General features: G+C 29.5%; 4 protein-coding genes across 4 annotated transcripts; all 4 read left to right on the plus strand.

Moving 5' to 3' along the window:
- The first annotated feature begins 1,709 nt into the window (after positions 1–1,709).
- On the plus strand, positions 1,710–3,596 carry LOC145742821 (microfibril-associated glycoprotein 4-like). Its single transcript, XM_082560641.1, has 6 exons — positions 1,710–2,024; positions 2,083–2,234; positions 2,315–2,411; positions 2,695–2,791; positions 2,913–2,980; positions 3,254–3,596. Exons 1-6 carry the CDS (start codon positions 1,730–1,732, stop codon positions 3,505–3,507), a joined length of 963 nt encoding a protein of 320 aa, XP_082416767.1. The 5' UTR covers positions 1,710–1,729; the 3' UTR covers positions 3,508–3,596.
- Positions 3,597–5,425: 1,829 nt separating this feature from the next.
- Positions 5,426–7,794, plus strand: LOC145743239 (microfibril-associated glycoprotein 4-like). The gene is made up of 6 exons (XM_082561158.1): positions 5,426–5,777; positions 5,855–6,006; positions 6,223–6,319; positions 6,637–6,733; positions 6,853–6,920; positions 7,079–7,794. The coding sequence occupies exons 1-6, from the start codon at positions 5,438–5,440 to the stop codon at positions 7,318–7,320; spliced, it is 996 nt and encodes a 331-aa protein (XP_082417284.1). The 5' UTR covers positions 5,426–5,437; the 3' UTR covers positions 7,321–7,794.
- Positions 7,795–8,515: 721 nt separating this feature from the next.
- On the plus strand, positions 8,516–9,702 carry LOC145742439 (beta-1,3-galactosyltransferase 5-like). Its single transcript, XM_082560217.1, has 3 exons — positions 8,516–8,645; positions 8,773–9,001; positions 9,132–9,702. Exons 1-3 carry the CDS (start codon positions 8,516–8,518, stop codon positions 9,700–9,702), a joined length of 930 nt encoding a protein of 309 aa, XP_082416343.1.
- A 930-nt stretch (positions 9,703–10,632) lies between these two features.
- LOC145742441 (integrin alpha-2-like) lies at positions 10,633–21,569 on the plus strand. Its single transcript, XM_082560218.1, has 27 exons — positions 10,633–10,637; positions 11,388–11,539; positions 11,704–11,843; positions 12,003–12,192; positions 12,336–12,453; positions 12,768–12,871; positions 13,059–13,233; positions 13,410–13,588; positions 13,677–13,744; positions 13,995–14,175; positions 14,282–14,367; positions 14,493–14,726; positions 15,120–15,329; positions 15,440–15,743; positions 15,897–16,045; positions 16,262–16,476; positions 16,852–16,993; positions 17,147–17,263; positions 17,486–17,574; positions 17,659–17,757; positions 19,103–19,217; positions 19,597–19,707; positions 19,803–19,940; positions 20,095–20,208; positions 20,309–20,398; positions 20,576–20,710; positions 21,164–21,569. The coding sequence occupies exons 1-27, from the start codon at positions 10,633–10,635 to the stop codon at positions 21,275–21,277; spliced, it is 3,774 nt and encodes a 1,257-aa protein (XP_082416344.1). The 3' UTR covers positions 21,278–21,569.
- The last annotated feature ends 1,851 nt before the right edge of the window (positions 21,570–23,420 follow it).

Raw genomic sequence — 23,420 nt, forward strand, 5'->3', positions numbered from 1 at the left:
GGCACTTAAAGAGTGAAAATGATTCCATATTTGTTTTTTGCTTCTGACCTTACGTTCGATTTTTACAATAGCACTAAGTATTTGTAAATTGTTTTTTTTATTACCAAAAAGCGATTTTAAGTTATTAAAAGTTCACTAAAAAATGTTGCCTAAATACAAGAAAGCAAATAATAAAAAGATAGGGCAAAGCCCACTTGTTATAACTAATAAAATAATATTTTATTTGTTGCATTATTTAGTATTCCTTATTAAGTATTGTTTATGCACATTTTAATCCATTTAAAAAGATTTATACTAAGAAAAAACGAAAAAATTATTTTAAACAATATTTTATTGATCAAATAAATTTAGTTTTCATCTACTCTATTTTTATTTCGTCGAGTTTAACTACGTGTTATACAATAGCATGAAATTTAATGCGTTACATTGCAGATTAAAAGAACTTGAATTATCACTTTTACCATAGTGATTTGCTAGCATTCTACACATAGTTTCTCTGAATATATACTCTGTATAACTATATACTCCGCATGTGACTCCATATTGTTGTGTGTTTTCCTTTTATTGAACATACTTTTTACAGTTTATACAATTTAATTATACAACTTGATATCTTATTCGAATGGAATTATTCCACACATTAATATATACATAAAACGACAAATTACAATAATATAAGAAATCTGGTATAACCAACATCATAAGCTAGAACTTGTTTAACTGGCTTGGAAATGGCGGCAAAACTAATAATGTAGACAAAAGGGGTTAAACCGAAAAGGTAAGGGTGATATAACAAAACATTGTACATAAACAAGAAAGCTAACACGCACGTTACAATATAACATGAATTTTAATCGCTAAAATGTAAGTTAGCTATTACAAGCTTAAGGGAGAAGGAAAAAAGGTGGGCCTAATCTAGTTTACGTAAGCTTATCCACAATTTTTACAATTAGTAAAACATCCTTGGCTTAATTTTCAACAATTAGGACTGGTTTGTTGTAAGCTTTGATCAAAATTTGAAGGAAAGCAAATTTAAAAAAAAAACTGATTAACTCTACTTTTGACAAATTCCTGTAAGCAATAAAAAGAGCCATGTCAATATTACAAAAAAGCAAACAAAGTCTTGAGCATCATACAACAGACATGCATGGGCCAAAAACCAATATATGCTATTTAATACCCAAATCTGCGGAAGATGTAAGGAACTGTCCTTCATCTTTACTTTATTAATGGAAATGTCTGCCATTTTTCTGCGTTTTCGAAATATTTTTAAATGAGTGATCCTTTAATTTCGACATCCAAAAAAATTTTCATTTTATGTAAGAAACTGTGAGGAAATTTCCATCATTTTTATTGAATGTCTAAAATTGTTCATTATATCTTTGCCCACTGACAATTTCAAATAAATAATTTGCCACAATTATGTAAATAAGCATTTCCTTCATTAAAGCTAAGTTTTAAAAACGCCGTTTTTCAGCAAAACGCCCATTAGTTATTGAAGTTGCGTTTCATTAACAAAGAATAAAAGTGTAGGTCCCTGGCTTTGATAGTTAGGCCGATAGGTTACATTATAATAATGTTCATCATTATAGTTGCAATTATTTTTCAAAACATTTATCGTGTTGTAGAAAAAATTATTCCGATTTGGTTTACATTTTTTACCTAAAAAAATTAGACAACATATTTTTTTAATTTTTGCAGCTCTTTAAAAAAATATTATTAATTCACGATGTCAATGTCAATAATTAAAACGATTGCAATTTGCGCATTGTTAAAGGGTATTGTGAGTATTAATGTCTCGCCTTTTGCTTCTGATGTCAACTGTCGTTTGTCATGTTCAAACGATAACACAGAACTAGTTGAAAATCAGAGGCTTCCGCGATATAATCAAGGGACTCCAGGAAAAATGGGTCCTATCGGACCTATTGGACAACCTGGCCCTCCTGGTCACCCTGGTCCAAAAGGAGATTCCTGTGATTGTCCAGATGTTTATGAGCTAGTAAAAAAGTTAAACAAATTAGAAAGTAAGAAAAAATAAAATCATAAATTTTAACGTGTTTTTAAAATGCTATTTCAATGCAGGATATCTAGCAGGCCTGGCGTCAAAAGATTGTTCTGACGAATTTCCCAGAATAAACAACACTGGTCTTGGAAAATACACGATTTATCCTTTCTCCAATAACACTGGACTACAAGTTTTATGTGATCAAAGTACGGATGGTGGAGGGTGGACAGTAATTTTTAGCCATCATCATTATTTTTTTCTATTATTTACTGTAACTACCTTTTATTCATGTTTTATATAAATGTTAAGGTCATTCAACGAAGGGTAAATAATAGCACTGACTTTTATCGAAACTGGACGGAATATCAACGTGGATTTGGAAATCTGGATACAAACTTTTGGCTAGGTAAAGACTTTAGTTTAATAAAAGGCATAATTAAAAAAATTTACCTTATACATATTTCAGACATTTAAGCATAATTACAGCAAAAAAATGATACAGATCAATTTTTAGTGCCTGCCCATAAATTTGACTAAGTTAGCGTTTTACTTAATAGCGACCTCGATATGGTATTAGCTGGAATAAAATCAAAAATATCTTTTAGTTTTTAAACACTTATTATTGCCCAAAATATATACTCTTAGTTATATCTACTATTTAGTATAACCATTTAAATAATTTAACATAGGTTTAGACAACATACATGAGCTTTTAAAAGCAGGATCACACGAAGTTAGATTTGATATGGAGAATTTTCAAAATAACTATAGATATGCTAAATACCGGTTTAAATATTTTCATTTTTCTATATTTACATATTGTTAACGTGCAGGGGATAACATATAAGTGTAAACAAAAGAACAAATTAAATTAAACTTGTGTTTAATTCATTTTAATATTGTCTAGTCGATTTACGGTTGGACCTTCTTCGGAGAATTACGTCATGACAACAGATAGTTATACCGGAGATGCTGGTAAGTATTTTTATACGCATGTACTAGTTTTTGATATTCGCTAAGCGAATTTAAATTATTATTTTATTTTTAAATATCGGTATTTTTGAATAATATTTATTTTATACGAAAGGTTACGAATGTAAACAAATTTTGGTTTAAGCCACGCTTATTGTCCTAGAGCTAGGAACAATAGGATAGTTTAAATAGTTTGCACGACCAACTTTTAACGTTTTTTTATTAAAAAGTTAAAAGTATGATAATATAAAGTAAAAGAAATTTTTGTTTTAACAGGGGATTCTTTTTCACTGCACAGCGGTCAGCAATTTTCAACATTTGATGCTGATCATGATTCATCAAGCGGTAACTGTGCTAAGTCATACAAAGGAGGATGGTGGTATAAAAATTGTCACCATGCAAACCCGAATGGTTTGTATCACGAAGGTGCAAATACAGCTAGCAGCGTGGGCATTAATTGGAAACGGTGGCTAGGTTATGAATATTCCTTAAAAAAAATCGAAATCAAAATTCGAAAAAATAACGCATAGTATTTTAAGGACACAACCATTTTTTCTGTAAATAAAGTAGTGTTTTAGAAAGATGTATTTTTGTAAAAATGTTTAAAAATTTTTTTAAGTCGGACATTTTAATTAAATTAAAATTTTATTGTAAAAACAGTTGTAGTGTTAATAAATTTTTTTTATTAATTTTAGTCATTTATACAACTACTAATATACATTTTTTGTTAATTTTACAACAAAGTTTAAATAAAGTGTTTTTTGGGTGGCTTTTAATTGATCGTCAATTCTTTTTAAATCCATTAGTAGCGATGTTTTTCAATTAAGACTATAGAAAAACCTATGCTGTTATTAATTTAAAAAAGCTTTAATATAATTTCAACTTTAATGATTTTAATGTAAGATACATAAATCTTATACTTACCACTCCGTATTTAAATTTAATTCATAGTGACCTACATGTTGTAGCATACCAATATTAACCAAGTTTATTTGATAAATAAAATATGGTTTGAAATCGTTTGATTATTTTTAATTAACATCTAATAAAAGAAATATAGATATAAATAAACAAAATTTAATTTTAAATATTAAATAAATTAATAAATGAAGTATTAGGTTATAAATGATAGGACTAAACATATTTAAATAATAAATACATAACAACATTTGGCCTATTGTCTATCAATAAAATTACAAAAGCGAATAATATCTATAAAATTTAATTCAAAATTAATTTTTAAACCGAATATTTAGTATTGACATTATAAGAAACTATTAACTTAAGTTTAAGCGCAAGTTATTTATCTTCAATTTTTAATTAACTAACAAGAGAAGAGCTTAACTATAATAAATACAAAAAAATAATTTTAAACACGTTTTTCTTTTTTCAATATAATGTTAAATTAATAATTAAAATTTAAAAGATTACTTTAAATTTTAAATTTATATAGACAAGCAATAAAGTATAATACAATTGCAAATAAATATTTTTTTAATTTGCTTTTGAATTGTTAATATAAGGATATTCATTAAACCAACTTTAAAATGTCTAAAATCGGTCTTTAATATTTGATGAATACACAATTAAATATGATAAACAAACAAAAAAATATTTTTGACTTTGTTTTTTAATACTAATATCAGTACTAATATTAAAATCTAAGATTTCGACTCAAAATTAAATTTCATGGTAACTCTATTTCGCAAGATTGCTTAATTTTTACTTCTTTCCGCCTGAGGAAAAACGAGAAATAAAAAAGTAAGTATTAAGCATACGTGCACACTCAACCCTATGTAGTCTTTGGCAACTTACCGTATGTATTAACACAAAACAGACATAAACAAAGCATATTTTTACAACTTAAGGCCCATTTTTTTTAACTGATAAACACAGATACCTGAAACTGCGTAAATTGAGGGTCAATATTCGCGGTATCCATGTCAGTATATTCCTAGTGTTTTAAAAATGTTTATGTCTGATAACTAGCAGTAAACAAACCTATGAAACAGGCATGTGTCGCATCGTAAACTTTTTGTAAAGAAAGAAATTATATTAATTTCTGGTTTAAACAATTTAATTTTAAGCTTTCATAATGTTACAATATTGAATTTTGTTTTGTAATGTTATCTTAAATAATAATAAAATTGCATTATATACCAAACGGAAATTGGTATTGTATTGATTACTCTTTTCCTGCGCCAAAGTTAAAAATTGTTTTAATTTTTTTATTGTTTTTGCAAGTTACATAAGTTTTATCTGCAATATGCTTTTCAAAATCGTATATTACGTATGTAATTTGCAATTAAATAGACGCAAAGGTTAAATTTGCATTAAAATTAAAAAAATATATAAACGAGAAAATATACAAAAAAATATATACACTAGTTTGTGAGAATATAAAAAACATTTTTATTATACTTAAACCCAATTTACCTTATCAGCATTTAAGGCTTAATAATGTTCAAAACAATTATTAAAACTGTTGCAATCTGCATACTGTTAGGGTATGTAGAAGGAATTCAAGTTTCACCTTTTGCCTCTGACGTCAACTGCCGCTTGTCTTGCTCCAATGACAACATGAGAATTACCGAAAATCGTGAATTTTCGGAAGATTTCCAAGGACAAAAAGGTGAAATGGGTCCAATAGGCCCCATTGGACCCACGGGATTGCCCGGTGCGATCGGTTCCGCTGGACCGCCCGGTTTACCTGGAAGAGCGGGAGTAACTGGTTCTAAAGGAGATCCTTTTGATTGTCCAGACGTTTCTAAATTAGCAAAGACTTTAAAGACATTAGACCGTGAGTAAAATGCAATATCATGTATTTTAGGCGTCATTTTTAATAAAACATTATCGCAAAACATATTTTTTTTGCAGATAGAATAACCGTTATGATGTCAAAAGATTGTTCCAGCGAATTTCCAACTAATGACGTCACTGGTCTCGGAAAATACACGATTTATCCTTTTTCTAACAACACAGGATTAAAAGTTTTGTGTGATCAAAGTACAAATGGTGGAGGATGGACAGTAAGTTTTTTGTTAAAATAAGAACCATTTACCAAAAAAAATCATTTTTATGTACAACCATTTTAGCCAATTTTGCAAACTTTTTAATTTTATCTTTTTTCCTTATTACCCTACGTAATAGCTTTACATTATATGGTGGAAAATAATCCCCTTTTCTAAATACCTATTTGTTTTCCATTGGGTAATAAGTTTATTTATTGGCAACAACATTATCAGGTAATTCAGAGAAGAGTAGATGATAGCAACGATTTTTATCAAAACTGGACAGAATATCAACGCGGTTTTGGAAATTTGGATACTAACTTTTGGCTAGGTAGTAGTTAAATTTATAAGGGAACATTCTTACATCTTCGCAGTTAGGCATTTTATTTCCTATGTATTTTTTATTCAAGTATACCCTTACGTTAAACAACTTGTTATTAAAAACCAGCCATAAATTGCGTTAAGCATATTGAATGTTATTGACATAACAATATTGCTTTATTTTTCTTTTTTTTGATGTAACAATGAGTAAATACAACTAGCATCCTACTTTTGTGTGCGTGACATAAAACCAACGGTAAGTATCGACCCCAAGTTCTTTTGTAAAAAATTACAACTTTACACTTTAATTGATGCTTAGTATTTCAGGGTTAGACAACATACACGAGCTTTTAAAATCGGGATTACACGAAGTTAGATTTGACATGAAGGATTTTGATAACGTAACCAGATACGCAAAATACAGGTTTATATTTTTATTATTACAAATTTTTACGGGTTTTTAATACAATTTTTAAACTTTAGAAAACAGGAAAAGAATATTTTAAATTGTTGCGTTTAATCTTCTTTTTTTTTTTGTCTTAGTCGTTTTAATGTTGGATCTTCTTCGACAAACTACCCCATTACCATCAGTGGCTACAATGGAAATGCTGGTAATTTTAACCTAAAAAATTATATAAACACTTAAATTTAATTGCAATCTTTTACTATCGGACATGTAAACAGCGTGGATGACTTATATTAAGCAGCTACAATCCATGATCAGTATGATACCGACTGAATTTAAAAAATAATTTGTTAACTTTTAAAGGCGATGCCCTCTCGCAATACAGTGGATCTCAATTTTCAACTATCGATGCCTATCACGGCAGCTACTCAAGAAATTGTGCTGATTTGCATATAGTGGGGTGGTGGTATCCTGCTTGTAACCGCTACAACAGTTATTATTCCAGGCGCCCGAGTTATACTGACGGAATGAATTGGAGGGGAGGCCACAATAATAATTTTTCCCGAAGGCGATTTGAAATGAAGGTTAGAAAAATCAAAGAGTAGGGATTAAAAGAAATGTTTAAAAAATTCAGAAGTTTAAAAAATCATATATACCGATATGTGTCATATATTTAAATATTAACAAATAGATGTGACAATCCTTTTTATGTAAAAACTTGCTTTAAAAGGCAACAAAGCTAGTTATTGACTATAAAACACAACAATGTGCTTAAACATTCCGTTTTATAAACTTCATATAAGCGTTAGTTTATTCACAATAGTTCACAACGCTCTTGCAAAAGTTTTTTAGCAACTTAAATCCTTTCACATTTCAAACGGAAATTGACTTTTTATTGATTAGTCTTTTCCTGAGTCAAGTATAAAATTGAAACCCTTGCGTTTTTTTAAATAAACCAGTCTTTCAATTTTTTTTGTTTTTATGTTTTTGAGTAATTCTGGTATTTTAAATTCTTATTTTTAATAACCCAATGCTGCTTAAATAAGAAATTTGGTTTGTAAAAAAATAAATTTCATTGTATACAACCCTATGTTTCATATTAAATATGATGTGGTTATTTCGGATGTATTAGCCAGACGTAACATTAACAATTATAAGCTTTAACTACACTCATTAAACTGATTTACACAGCAATTTAACCCAATTAACGTAAATATCGATATACAAATTATTCATGTTATTAGTCTACTTGTAAGCCCATAATTTTATTAGTTTAATATGCGCATCGTATTATGTAGAGTAGAAATCACTGTAAAATATGTTTAGCGCAGTTAAGGGTAGCATAAAAAGCAATCTTTCTTAAACAAGTATTACATTGCGCAATCTAAAAGAACAAATAAGTTATATTATGAAGTATGTGAAAGTATTAGTTTACTTGATTATTCTTGTAGCCTTTGTAATGTGTCTTCTCAATGAAAAAAATATATCAATACGGTAAGATATAGCTGTATACATTAATAAAAGTAAATTATTTAACAAATAAAAAGAAATTTGGTTTTTACTACACTGTTGTAAAAATATAAAATACATGGTAATAAATAAAAATAGTATTTTATTTTAGCATTATTTAAAGAACATATGTCACAAACAGTCATTAAATTTTATTCATTTTATAATTATTTGTTCTGTAGTAGAAAATTGCAGGAGAAATCAAGTCCTTTAAAATTAGCAACAAACCCCTTTATAAAATTGCCTAAACACAAACTAGTACGGAATCTAACTAGCACAGTGATACAAAAAATGCTAAACCGATTTAGTAAAGTGGTTTACAAACAATCATCTTATATAAACCAAAAAATCAAATATAAATTGCATCCATATAACGCTAACAAATTCTTTTGCGAAACCTCAACATGTGTCAAATCAAAAGGTTTGTAAACAAATTTAAAAGACTTAATTAATTTGTAAAATTTTCTGTTAAAAACCATTCGTATGTAATGAAACCCTTTTTTTATAAATACTTTTTTATTACTTAATAACTCACAAATTTATTTAAGATATTAAGTGGTCTATGGTTATGTTCGTAAAATCAACAGCACAAAATTTTCATCGCCGAGAAATTTTACGCCGCTCGTGGGGGTCAGTGAGCTACATAAACGGCGGAAGGGTATCTACAGTGTTTATTGTTGGAAACGATGATGTTGACAAAGAAACGATAGCTCTAATTAATAATGAACAACAACGTTTTGGTGATATTTTACAATATGACGGTCCAGATGATTATGAGTAATTAATAAGAATATTGAACATGCAAATTCCATGCTATAGTTTGTGACTTTTAATCTTGTGTATATTGCCATACTTTTATTTACAGTTATAAATTGAAAACACTTTAATTATTTTCACTTGATTGCAGGAATATAGGTTTAAAGACGTTAGCTGGAATGCAGTGGGCTATAGATAATCTTCCCGCTGAGTATTTGTACTCTTCCATTGATGATGATTTTCTTATCGATCTCAAGGTTTTGGCTGACAACATTAAAATTGCACTGTCAAGTATAATTGACAACAACTGGCCTACCTTTCCTATAATATGTGGGTTCGTTAAGGGCATTAACGAGACTCCAGTGCGCCACTCGGAGGAAAAATGGTTTATTCCCACCGACATCTGGAAATGGGCCACTTTCCCGCCTTACTGTCACGGCGGTCTATACACAACGTCATTGTCGGTTGTCAAACAGTTATTTGATATATCACGCATTGATAAGCCTTGGTACTTAGACGACGTTTGGATAACTGGGATACTGCGTAGAAAACTTCAAATGCCGGATGACATGGTGATAGAACCAGATACCTATCCTGGATCTCACAACTTAGCATTTCATGATCCCTACTTGGGCATGATAAAAGGTTATATCCTTAAACACTGGGACAAGATTTTTGACTCGTTTAAAAATTCTTCGGATTTGTGTATTTGTAATAAATAACTTTTAATTTTAATTTAATTTTATGTTAATTCCTTTTATTATTTTTAAATTTAAAATAATTATTAAATTATGAAACTAATGTACAATATTTAAAACAAAATTTGTTTAAAAAAGTATGCACATATATTATTAAATACACTAAACACAATACAAAGTATTGCAAAACTTGAGTTGTGCCAAAATCAATATTTACTATATTAAAAGCATAAACAAATATGATCATTACTGAAGTTAAGTTAATTTATTTTATAACATAAACTGTCACAACATACAAAACACAACATCCGAAAAAAAAATTTTAACCAAAATTTTGAAACCAATTCAGACATCACGTAATCCTATTTTTTAAAGCAAACTGCTGACGTCATTTTAGTTTAAGAAACGTCATTATAATCCACGTGGTGCATTAAACTTTCATGGCGTACGCGTGACTTGTAAAATTGTGACGTCACAGTGGATAATTTATAGTATCCCAATTCTTAAAGTTACGCGGTTTCCGGTATTGTTAAGTTCTTTGATCAAAAGATAAATCTCTTAAATAATAATAAATGTTACAAACAGCAAAATTTCAACTTGTTTTCTTGATTGGAATCTAGGAAATTGTTGTTTCAGGCAACAATAAGAAAAGAATATATAACTATCTAGTTTAAATACATTCGCACCATTTTAACCAACAAAAAAGTTTTTATTAAAAAACATATTTTCGTTATGATAATTTTTTATTTAGTTTAATAAATAAGTTATTAAGAATTCTTAATTAGACTGCTTTGAAATCGAAATTTATTTATTAATTACAAAAAAATTTATTCTTTTTAAATATTTACTAATTTGGTATTTTTAGGATTGTTTCTGTATACTACGTCAAATTAAGTTTAAATATTACGCGAACTGATAAGTAAGTGACGCATTTTCTATTACTCATTACTTAAAATGAGGTAATTCGGGTTTTCATGTAATTCTTAATCTCAGTTCATATTTTTTAGATCCAAAAAACATTAGAGATGATATTCAAAATTTAATTTTAACTTTGCAAAAAAATTTAAAGTTAGGAATTTTAATAGTTTAGGGATTTCAAATAATTTTAATAAATCTATACTTAAATAAAAAATAACGTTAATAATACTACCTTGTTTTTAAGCAGGAAATATAAAAATGTTCTCTAAAAATGTTTTTATGCTATTAATTTATATATTTAATGCTGAGGTAAAATGTCAAACTGTGGAAACACGAATTTATCACCAAATTCAATCTGGAATTTCTAATATTGATTTTGGAGCTTCGCTTAGTGTAACAAGGTAAGTTTATTATAAACCTTATAAAAAATATATTTTTTAATTTTAATAAATACAAAAAAGAAATATTTTATTGAGGTTTAGACGTTTAACTTTTAAAAGATATTTAGTTTGTCTTTTTGTTAATAAATTGTACAAATATATAACTAGAGGGTTTATAATATATTATTAGTTTTATAATGTATTAAATAAAATCATGTGCATAGGCTTTTTAAAACTAATATTGGACTGATTTAGAAAGACCATGAGTTAAAAATCATAAAAACAACAAAAGTAAAATTTAAATCGTGAAAAAATCTTTACAATTGGCTGACGGTATTGGCTGTATATCAATAACCCGTTACTACGATTCTATCGTTTAAAAGCAAAATTAATAAAATTGTTATTTTTTAGTGTCGACGGTCGATATACTGTGTCAGCGGGAGCGCCCTCATATGGGACACCTCAGGGGCCAAACGGTAGAAGGCCACAAGGAGGCGTTTTTACTTGTAATTACCGAGAATCAACTTCGGGAGATACGACATGCAATTCAGTGCAAACTTTTCGTAAGACAATTTTACTATTATAAATTCTCTTTTATTTACTGTGTATGTATTGCCAAAGCCTATTTGTTGACACGTATATTTTATTATAGCGTAAAAAAATGATGAAAAACATTTTTCAACAAAAATAGTAGTAAACATTTTTTTATATTATGTATTTGTTGAAGCTCAAAGTGGTGCAATTGGAATTTCAATGGAAGTTGAAGCAGATTTAAGAAATAATGTGGTGGGTTACATTTTACTTCAAATATTTGTTTCACCAAACAACAAACAATCTAAAGCAATACTTAAAAACATTAACACCTTAGTAAACTTCAAACATTAAGTTTTTATTCTTTCAGTTTTTAAAAATTAAAACTTTTATTTGTATATAAGTAATTTTTAAATTTGTAAGTTAAACTATATTTCGTGATATTAGTTTTTGCAAGATATTAGGGCCACAAACTTTAACCATTTCCGGTCATAGTGTTTTTTAAACTATAATTTTTGTTATGACAAATCAATGAGTAATAGATGCGTCTTGCAGATTTGTGGAAATACGTTCACTTACTCCTGTCCTAACTCAACCATCGAACAGTACATGATTGGCGCATGCTATAAACAGTCCACTAGTGGCGATGCTGAGCCTGAGCTACTGTTTACTCCATGTCCTATAGGTAAGCAAAGTGTAAATTACTATAAAAAGCAACGTTTTAATAATTCTACAGACTAAAGGTTTCTGAAGAAATGTTATAATTATCAGTTAAAAGCAATAATTGTAAAATAATTGAAAATGCATATTTGTAAAACAATTTTTTAGCCTGCCCGGGAACTGTGGTGGCTGATATAATTTTTGTTATGGACGAATCGAGTAGCGTAAACTTGGAAGAATTTAACCAAGAAAAAGCTTGGATAATTGAAGTGTTATCTTTGTTTAGGTAAATAACAAACAAATTTTTTTATAATTAAATAGTTTATTATTGTGGTAAGTTTGAGTTAATTGTGTTAAAAAAGATGTATTGTTTAAACGTATTCTAAAGAAAAGAAATCAAACAAAACGTTTTTTAATCAGTTCAGAAACTTTTCTAAATAACATTAATTTTCTCTAAGTTTCTCTTTGACAATGCTCATTTATCTTTGTATTAATTGACAATGCTTATTTATCTTTGTTTTAATTTTTCTCATTAACACTTTGATTTTAAAAGGATTTTTTAACTGGCTCATTTGCTTAATTAATATACTTTCATAATAGATCAGCAATTGATGCAGGTTATGTTAATGTCGGAGTTACAACTTTTTCAAGATTTCCCCGTACTAGAATTACTCTGTCTTCAACAACTTTTGATGATTTAACCCGTAATTATTACCTTATTTAAAACCATTAATATTTTATTAGGCAATTTATTGGGAGCAATAATTTTGGTAAAACATAGGCTGCTGACAGTATTAAACTGTTCTCGAACAAAAGTCTCCTATTTTAGTACATTTAATGTAACTTACGTTCTATGCTATCCCACGTTACTTATTCACTAAACATTTTAAGGTCAAATAACTAATATCCGTGATCGGGGGAGTGGTACTTATATAAGAAGAGCAATTGAAAATACGACCGCTGAATTTGAGTTATACGGAAGGCGTCACGTGACCAAACAGATGATTCTTGTTACGGATGGCCGGACACAGGGGGATTCTATTCTACCAGCGGCAATGGCGGCTAGGTAACCTCTTAATAAAAAATATGTAGCTAAAAATATGTTTTTTTAATGAATGTTACTTTAAAAAGTTTTTTAAACTTAAATAGTTTGTGATTTGATGACAAATGTTAACACGAAATCAGCAAATTTTTTTTAAATATCTTGTACTAAATTACGTTTCAAATCAATTTTTCATTTAGAAATCTAGGAATTCTCACAGTGGCAGTAGGCGTTGGAGATGGTATTGCTCAAAACCAATTACTTGAAGTCGCAGGCAAACAAAGTCAGGTATTTGAAGCGTCTGACTTTACCGACTTGTCCAACGTGATAGACGATTTAAGACAAGTTATTATAGGATCGGGTGAAGTCGGACTGGAAGGTAAACATAAACATTATATAAAATATTCAAATTTTTAACATTGACATAACAATATTAAAATTAAACTACGACTATATGTGTTTTAAAGGAGCCATTTCAAATTCTACGAACTCATTGGCACAATGTCAGCTTGGAACGTCATCTTTTATATCAAAGGTACTTTTTCTTACATCTTTTTAGAGGCTACGGTATTACTATATAAAATCTTGCATAACTGCGTTTTCTATAACAATTAAATATTGTTTGTGTTACAAATGTCATATAAAATAAAACGTTTCATTAGTTTTTTTGCGATAGTATAAACTAAAATGTATATAGGTGTAAAACAAATTTAATTTTAAATAAATAAAAATACCTTTTAGAATTTCTTACTGCTTATGGTTAACCTCTTTATCTATTTTTTCAGAGTGGAAATTTTTACACTGGGGCAGTTGGGTCATATGATAGAGCTGGTTCATTGGTCGATTACATAACGCAAGAAAATTCACTCAGCGTCCCTTCATCATTTACCAATGTTCTGGACAACGAAGAATTACAAAATATAAATAACGCAGCAGATATTTTTGACCCCAGAGAAACCTATCTCGGTAATGAATAACACAAACCAAAAATTCCTGTCAACAACCTTTGTTGTTTTTATAAATTCGTGCCCTTTTTTATGGTATTTATATATTTTAAATATTGTAATTTTAGGTTACTCCGTTTCCAGCGGAAGATTTTTTGGTGAAGCGGATGAATATATAGCAAGTGGATCGCCACGTTATATGTCAAGAGGCAGAGTAGGAATTAAACATTAAACAAAACATTTTAATTTGCAAGAAAACAAAATTTTAGCCATTTTTTCTAAAAATATAAAATAACTAAAATAATAATAAAATAACTTAAAATAACTTCTTGTTTAAAGGTGCTAATATTTCGTCAAGACTCTTCTGGGACTTCCCCAAAGGCGATAGTTCAACCAAAAAGTGATTTATGGCAGTTAGGAGGCTACTTTGGCCAATCAATCCTTTCAGTTGATTTAAATGGAGACAGTTTAGACGATTTAATGATTTCTGCCCCTCTGTTTAGCGACATTATAGGATATGATCAAGGAAGAGTGTTTGTTTTTATCAACGATCCAACTAACCCAGCAAGTTGGGTATGAAACCGACACTTTTTAGTGGATAACTTGACTATGTTAAAACTATGTTAAAACCTGTAAAATATATTAAAAATACGACAATAAATAATACCGGCAGCGTGGTGTAGTGGTAAGAAGTCTTGCTACACCACACATGAGGTCGTGGGTTCAATCCCCACTGATCTCATGCTGTAGCGCCCTTGAGTAAGGCGCTATAAACGGTATGAACTCCTGCCGAGCCAGCACTTAATCAGCAGCATAATTACCGGGCAATTATAGTCTCTATAATATCCTAAACTGCCACAGGCAACTCGAGACTGGGTCGGAGTAACTTATGTTACTCTATGTTTAAGTCGCGCAAACGACTTTCCCACATCGAGGATAAAGATATATATTTTTTTTGAATTTTAGAATAGCTCGTATTCCCCACAAATACTATCTGGTACAAATACTTTTGGTGCCAGATTCGGAATGTCGATCACACTAGTTGGTGACGTAGATTTAAACGGATATGACGACATAGTAATTGGAGCACCTAGTGAAGATACATTGGAAAATAGTGGCGGTGCTATTTACCTTTATTATGTTAGTGCTGTTGGAATAAACCACCAAAAATATCAGGTAGTTTAAATTGATTAAATAAACAAGTTAATCTCTAGCTTAACGATGTAAATTTAATTTAACGTGGACAAAACTTAAAAACTACGCTCAAATGTTTTATACTTTTATAGAGAATTTTAGGCAGCTCAGTAACGAATAACTTACAAAATTTCGGTTACGCTGTGGCCAACGGAGCATTTAACAACATTGATGTCGATTTTAACGGCTATCCTGACATCGTCTCATCGGCGCCGTCTAGCGGTTCCGTAATAGTGCTCAGATCTCGACCAATTTTAGATATCGATGCTGAAATTCGTACAACTGAGAGAAGCATTCCAGTTTCGTTTTGTTTAAGTAATTCATTGGAACCTTGCACGAGTTTTAGTGTGTGTTTGTCAGCGACAAATAGAGTTGAAGGAATTAATGATGAATATCGTAAGTTTAACTTTTATCCACAAAATTAAAATACAATCTTAATTATCTGTTAAAAAATTCCATTTTACTTAAACCCGTAGTCAATAAATACAAAATGTTTTAATAAAAAGTGTTTAATTAAATATGATTTCATTAATAATATATTTTTGACAGGTTTAGACACAACACTTACACTTGATAGCTTGGTGGAACAACAAAGCCTTAAACGACTTCAGTTTTTTGACACAACATTAAGTTCAATTACTGTAGTTCGAACTGCTACTGGAACAAGACGATGTTTGACTTATTCAATTACATTACAAGTAAGTTAAAAGAATAACACTTACAAAATATATTTATATATTTATATGTTTAAACAAAATTTTCTACTTTATAATCATAAAATGCTGAGTTTTCTTTTTTACATAACAATCTTAATTCACTAAAGGTTTGTAAAATACAAGTAAATGAAATATAAATTAATAAACCTGTTTAATATAAATGATAGTACTTACAGTTAAACAAAAATACCATTTTAGGAAAATGCATTTTATTTTCTTGAAAATTCACTTGAGCTTGTAGCCACGCTTCGATTTGAATACGATTTAACGACACAACACAAAAACCAGGCCCTATCACCCGTTCTTGACCCCCTTGCTTTAAATTATGTTGAGGCTAATTACACATTTAGGCAAGAATGTAATGGAGTAAATGGAGGTTGCTTTCACGACTTAAGTTTAGAGGCAGCATTTACGTAAGAAAATTTAATGATTTAAAGCTATAGTTGATTATAAATGCTTATAAATTTATAACACTTGGCTAATATGATGTAATGAGATCGATCCCCACTGCTATGCTGACAGCATACAAACCTGTCAACGACCTTTCGAGACTGTGGCATAGTAACAAATATGACAGCACGTTTATGCTGCAAAGTTAACTTTTCCACAGTGTGAATAACTGAATAAAAAAAATTACCCAAATTTTTCGCCGATGGAACATTGGTAAAATAACAATGAAACAAATTTGCAAAAATTGTAAAATAGCAACAAGTGATTGTGCAGTTAGGCCTTAAAATATAAACACTAGTATAATTTTTTAAGGGTAAATTATATTTACTTTGATGCAGTATTCCTCAAGCAGTCGAGCCTCTGATTATAAGAAGTAATCCTCCAACATTTGTCGTAAATACAGTTATAAGAAATTTGGGAGTAAATGACTCTTATTTTACCAAAGTTAATGTTACTTCCGGTGGGCTTAGTCTACAAAAGGTATTTTTGTTAAGTGGCGACTCAATACGAAGTGTGTTTAAGACATTTTAAATTGTTTTAAATTTTATGTGATTTTGTTGGTCTAAATTATTTATATATATTACAAAATATTTTCTTCATAAACTTTAAATATAATTTAACTAACCTTACTAGGTCACAGGTGACTGCGTCAGCCAATCATTAAGCGAAAGCTCACAAGGCGTTACAGTTCTCTTCTACAGAAATCCAGGAGAGAGTGGTACTGGATCCGTTATGACGTCCGGAACTTTGGTACAAAGTTTAACTTTCAATAAAAACAGCTTAGAATAAAAATAAATATATATATAACGTTAGAAAAATATGTTTGGGTTGGTAATAGCAACTGTGACTTAAATTAGTACAATTTTATTGCTGCATATTATAGTAAGCGGTAATAGCAACGCTTTTTTGTGTTTTAACATGTTAAAAATATAAAGATACATGTAAAACTAACTTATGATTTGTTTTAACCAGTGCTCATTTATGCTCGAGTATTCTCTGGCATCTCTAGCGGAAACAGCGACGACGAACGAAATTCAAATCCGAGGAGAAATTTTCTCAAAGTCAGTCTTAATAACTAATATGTACAACTATATTTGTTATAATAATTTATTTTACATTCTGATTACCAAGCTTTTACTTTTCAGTGCTGGTTCAATAAACGCCCCAACAGATCCGAATCCTAGCAATAATAAATTCCAATACAAAAGACAAATCAGATACGCTACCAATTATGCAATTGGAGGGTAAGTTAACAAAAAAAAATCTTAACTTTTTAAAAATATTGGGACTATTATGAATACAAATATTAAAATTACTAAAAAAGAAACTCTTTTCTAATAATTACGCTATACAACTTATTATCCGTGTTTAAAGTGCTATATTAAAGAGTTTTGCAATTTTGTAAGTGATGTATATAGCACGTTAGTTTGGTTGACACTCAATCACAAAATACCTTGAGAACCTCTTAAAAATGTCTGTGGTACTTACAATTTAGTTTTCAAAAAATATTGGCAATGATAAACACCAAAAACCAGGTTACCATATTTTTCGTGTGACGTAGAAAGTACTAAGTAAGCGTAGTGAGTGTAATCAAGGAATCGGACTTAATCTACCTGACGAAAATATATATTTGACGGATCAACGGATCGAACGGATTAATGGATCAAGTTTTATTAACTAAATCGAATATATATTAAATAGATATTACATAATTCAAATGCATATTTGACGGATATTTAATTAAACAAAAAGTTTTCATGAATTAAACCCTTACCCTAACCCTCACCTATTCAGATTACCCATTAACACATCCGACCCATTCGATCCTTTTATCCATCTAATAGTCAATCAATCCATACGATCCGAAAATATATTCTCGTCAGGTGGATTAAGTTGTAATCGTAATCAAGCTAGTACTTTTACGTCATCACAAACAGGGCTTCCCCTTTCTTTTTTTTAATTAAATTTAATTTTTTTTAAAGTTAACGTAAACAGTAAGTAAACTTATTTGATGTTAAAACTATTTTTGTGTTCAGTGATGCCAACTTATTTTTTTTGGACTAAATGAAAATCAACAATATAGGACTTTAACTAAGCAGCTATTTAAGCCTATAAGAAAACCTCACCGCTGTTTAGACACTTGACTGCTATAAGATTTAAATTAGCTTAATCTGGTTTACTGCCGTACTTGTAAAAGCAACTTTATATAATCCAATTACTAAAGTCATTTAATAAATTTACACTACAAACATTCTGAATTACTTTTAAATACCGTACATGATTATTAAACGCTTTTTACATTGGATTAAATGAAGGCTCTTGTTTCAACATCAATTCTTTTTGCTTTAATAAGGAAAAATACGCCCAAAACAAAGCAAGCGTAGCTTTATTTTCTCGTGAGTTGTACACAATAGCCTTTCTGGGAAATTAAGTACAAAAATATTTCCTTATTAAAATCGGAAATGTGAATGTATCACATTTCAAATCAGTTTTTTTTTGTCCAATAAGAAATGTTTTGCTGTTTAAATGTTAATATAAACCTGAGTAAAAATTAAGCAACTTTCGTATTAAAATCAGTTTATATTTTAGATCATCTAGTCCAATAGCCATCATATATAACCGAACGACATCCCCAAATTTTGTCAGAAGTTTGAATGATCCTGTATTGGGCGAAAATTTAACAAGCATTTTACATAACTATACTGTAAGTACAAACTTGACTTGGTTCAACATAAAAAATGGATTATATACAATAAGTAAGTCGGCATCAGCGTGGTGTAGTGGTAAGAACACTTGCTAAACCACCATGAGGTTGTAGGCACAATTTCCTCTGCTCTCATGATGTAGCGCCCTTGAGTAAGGCGATATAAACGGTATGAACTCCTGCCGAGCCAGCACTTAATCAGCAGCAATTATAATCTCTATAATTTCCCAAACTGCTAAAAGTCAACTCGAGACTGGGTCGGAGTAACTGATGTTACTCTATGTTTATGTCGCGCATTCGACCTTCCCACATTGAGAATAGAGATATATATAAAAAAAAAAGCCTTTAAAAATATTGATTTATTAAATGTTTCTTACAGATTGATAATCGAGGACCAAACTTAATTGCAAGAGCCCCTGTAACTTTTAGTTGGCCAGAATATACCAATCAAAACAACCCGCTGCTATATTTGTATCAGTTTAGTTGTATTGTAAGTCTTAGATTAAAATATGTAGGAACATTTTTTCTACGTAGTATTACATTTATATCATAAGGTTAAAAAATTAATTTTAATTATTAATTTAGCCTGAAAGTCGATGTCGTTGTGATATAAACAATCAAATAAACCCCTTTAACATTCCACTTGACGATGATGGTGGTACCGCAAGAAATTTTACGTTTGTTTTTTCACCAGTGGGCAGTATATCTCTACCTCGACAAACGGTACATATTGATGATAATTTCTTTGGTATAGTATCCTTGGCTTTGGATTACGGGCTGAGATGTTTTAAATTTAAGTCGCACGAATTCCACATAGATTTTTAAACACAAACTACGTAATAAAATATTTATAACAAAGTTATTATATTCTTTACAGACATGTAAAGATGTAATGTGTGGAACTATAAATTGCGAAATCAATGAACTGCGTGCATTTCAGAACGTAACAATCTTAGCTTATTTTAAACTGTGGCTACCATCTTTAGCACAGGTAAGAATTTTATAGACGTAAACTTAATTTTAATTTTAACATTTTGTTTATAAAAATTTGCCTTCAAAATTGCACGACTAAAAATTTTATAATGTTCTAGGAGAATTTGGCAACATTTCTTTCAAGTAATCTAGATGTTGATACTTCAGCATTACCATTAAGTCCGCCAGGGGAAATTCGAAAAACTATGGTTAATTTATCAATATGTATATCTTATAAATTAAAATTTTCTGCTTTAAAACTAACGTTGGAGTAAATATTTTATTTTTATCCACAGCCGAGAATTTGGGCAATCTATTAAAAATCTTTAATTGTTTTTTTAAATAACAAAAACCCAAATAAAATCGATTTTACATTTTATGTTTAGGTTGATTTTTCAATTGCCGAATTCGGTGCCCTAACGGTTCCGGAAATAGCACCAGGGAGTAATTTAGGGGCAATTATTGGGTCTATTGTTGGAGGTCTTTTGTTGCTTATTATAATTGGACTAGTTTTATGGAAGGCAAGTTTGTAGTTTTATAAATACTCAATATTTTAGATCCTATCCTTAAAATTTGTAACTTAAAGGTTAAGGTTTACTTGTACTGTTCTTGGAAAATCTGGGGGCCGTTAAATACGAAAGAGAATCATCTAGGACTGTAAAATACAAAAGAGAGAATTAGCCAGGCCAGTGTTAAACGTAAAAGAATTAAGGAGAACCGCAAAGTACAAGAGAGAATTAGGCAGTACCGCAAAGTACAAGAGTGAATTAGGCAGTACCGTAAAGTATGAGAGAGAATTATATAGGACCGCATAATACGAGGGTTTTTTTGAGAACCGTAAAGTACAAGTAATCCGACCTTACTATACGTTAGTAAAATTAAATTCCTTTCACAAATCACATTACATTCGTACAGCAAACCAAATATATAAAATGTTAAGAAAAAACTTTGATCAAATGTTGTCGGTTTTTTAGGTTGGCTTTTTTAATAGCAAATATGCTGACAAAAAGAAACTGGCACAAGAAGAAGCTGAAACTTCCCCTGAAGAGAACATCACCGCTAGTGCAGAAAATCTAATTCAAACTTGAATACAAGTTTTAAATAGCAAGCTATAAACTATATACTGTATCTTTTGTGCATTATTTTTTAAATCTTTTTTTTGTAACGTAAGTTACCTCTATAGTCTTAATTTGACTTTGGCAGTTTAGGACAGGGGTTATATAATTAATTTGGCAATTGGTTTTTGACTTAACAACAAGAGAAAATTGCCGTTTATAGCCGATTACTTAAAGGTACTACAATATGAAAGCACAACCTTATAAAGTGACCATTAAAAAAAATTAATGAACTAAAGAGGTAATTGAACTAAATTTATTTTTAAAAAACACTGTAAAAATGTTTGTTTTCGTTTATTCTCCTATTTATAAAAGTAAAGATGTCGAAAAATGTGACTATATTGGAACTAAATGAAATTATATTTAGTGCTTAACCTTTTCTTTTCTTCACCGCTTGTAGAAAATAAAGAAGATTATTTAAGTTAATATTATATAAAAACGTAGCAACTAATCTTTAACACAATATATCAAACTAAAAATATAAAAAGAGTAAACCAATATTCAATAAAATTATCACATCGACATGGCAACAGAAATATCATTATTTGTTTATCTTGATATATCAGCAAAATTAAATAGATTTAATTCACACACTAAATGTGTGAAGTCACGTTAGTCACACATAGTGGGCGTAATTTTCTATTTTTACCCAAATCTTACATAAACCCGCATTGTAATCAGAAACAACATTTATAACGAAATAGAGAACAAACCATTTACAGCTCTACTGCGTTATCTTATTTAAATAATAAATCATTATCATACTTTACAATAGGCGTTGGATCGTTCGATATAGTATTGTTAGCACAGGTTCGTGTGCCTAGCTACTGTTTGAAATTGTAACTGTTTTCTTTAGCCCACGATAAAGAAAATCACTTGAATGAAACCCAACCCACGCAACCATATTAAAGACACACCCTATTAATTAAAAATAAAATATTTTTATTAGAAAGTTATTCCAAAAAATGTCCTTTATTGTGTTTTCCCAATTTTTAGTAAGTCTTAAGATTGCTTTGTTTTATTAAAAGTATATAGATTTTTTGAGCATTTGTTAAAAATAATAGAAACAATGTAGTTCGAATAAAGTTTTACACTTCTTTATATTTATTTAATAAATTGACGCCCTTATTGTAATGTTGATTTAATTTGCTATTTACCTACCGTTAACCGCTTTACACATTACATTTACTCACGTGTGTTTATTTTTAGCCTTCTTCAAGTGCGAATGGGTGTAACGTTATTAACACTAAGTATGCAAAATCCACGCGTAAACAAATTTGTTAATTAAAGCTTTAGTAAAGTTCAACCCCATTTAAACTTTGTTGTGAAAAAAAGTTCAACGATTGGCCAAAAATTACTGAAATGAAAACAAGTTGATATTTGTTTAAATTGCAAAAACAAACTATGCGCAAGTGAGGTTTTAAAATGTTAAGAAAAAGTTTGTTATTAAATTGTTATAACTACACATTAACCAAATCTTTAGATTGTAATATTATTATACATGAACGTTGTGTATATTTCTTTTATTGTCAATTTTCCAAAGTATTTTTAAAACACATTTCACATTATTACCGACGTTTTTAAGTATAGTGAAATCTAGATGGCGCTAAAGTTAAAGTGATGTAAAGATAAATATTTGGATATAATAAATATGAAATTAAAATTTTAATACCAAAAATATTTGTCCGAATTGTTTTCTCCGTTTCCAACGTTCTCTTTTTGATTTTTACAAGTTTTCTTAGTGATAATTCTAGGTTTGCGGTCCAAAAAAATCAGATAAGTTTTCATATTTAAAGTTGTTGTTCTGCGAATTTGTTTCTTTTGTGTATTAAGATTGCCAAACATGCTTTGGGAACGTCACACTTGACATTCAGAAAAAAAGTATTTCTACGTGTAACCGCAAACTTGCACTAATTGAAATTATCTTGGTTATTTAATTACAAGCGTATTGAAATTGATTAACGATATACACTAGGTCTTCATTAGCTTTAATCTGACAGGGAAAAAAGTTGAACTTTTTTATTAAAAAACAAATCTAAAATGTTTGTTTTAGACAAATATGCTCGATGGGTTGTTATTTTGACAAAAAACAGACGGATATGTTTGTGGTCAGTTA

Source organism: Corella eumyota, chromosome 2 (genome assembly GCF_963082875.1).
Source record: "Corella eumyota chromosome 2, kaCorEumy4.1, whole genome shotgun sequence".
In the NCBI taxonomy this organism is placed as follows: Eukaryota; Metazoa; Chordata; class Ascidiacea; order Phlebobranchia; family Corellidae; genus Corella; species Corella eumyota.

Bases quoted from the DNA above. Each gene is read 5' to 3' on its own strand.
- LOC145742439 (XM_082560217.1), top strand. From the start codon at position 8,516: ATGCTAAACCGATTTAGTAAAGTGGTTTACAAACAATCATCTTATATA. The intron at 8,646-8,772 runs GTTTGTAAACAA...AATTTATTTAAG, and splicing joins AACATGTGTCAAATCAAAAG to ATATTAAGTGGTCTATGGTT. The intron at 9,002-9,131 runs GTAATTAATAAG...ACTTGATTGCAG, and splicing joins GACGGTCCAGATGATTATGA to GAATATAGGTTTAAAGACGT.
- LOC145742441 (XM_082560218.1), top strand. The intron at 15,744-15,896 runs GTAAGTTTAACT...TATTTTTGACAG, and splicing joins AGGAATTAATGATGAATATC to GTTTAGACACAACACTTACA. The intron at 19,941-20,094 runs GTACATATTGAT...TATTCTTTACAG, and splicing joins TATCTCTACCTCGACAAACG to ACATGTAAAGATGTAATGTG.
- LOC145742821 (XM_082560641.1), top strand. From the start codon at position 1,730: ATGTCAATGTCAATAATTAAAACGATTGCAATTTGCGCATTGTTAAAG. The intron at 2,025-2,082 runs GTAAGAAAAAAT...ATTTCAATGCAG, and splicing joins AAAGTTAAACAAATTAGAAA to GATATCTAGCAGGCCTGGCG. The intron at 2,981-3,253 runs GTAAGTATTTTT...TTGTTTTAACAG, and splicing joins TAGTTATACCGGAGATGCTG to GGGATTCTTTTTCACTGCAC.
- LOC145743239 (XM_082561158.1), top strand. From the start codon at position 5,438: ATGTTCAAAACAATTATTAAAACTGTTGCAATCTGCATACTGTTAGGG. The intron at 6,007-6,222 runs GTAAGTTTTTTG...CAACATTATCAG, and splicing joins CAAATGGTGGAGGATGGACA to GTAATTCAGAGAAGAGTAGA. The intron at 6,734-6,852 runs GTTTATATTTTT...TTTTTGTCTTAG, and splicing joins ACCAGATACGCAAAATACAG to TCGTTTTAATGTTGGATCTT.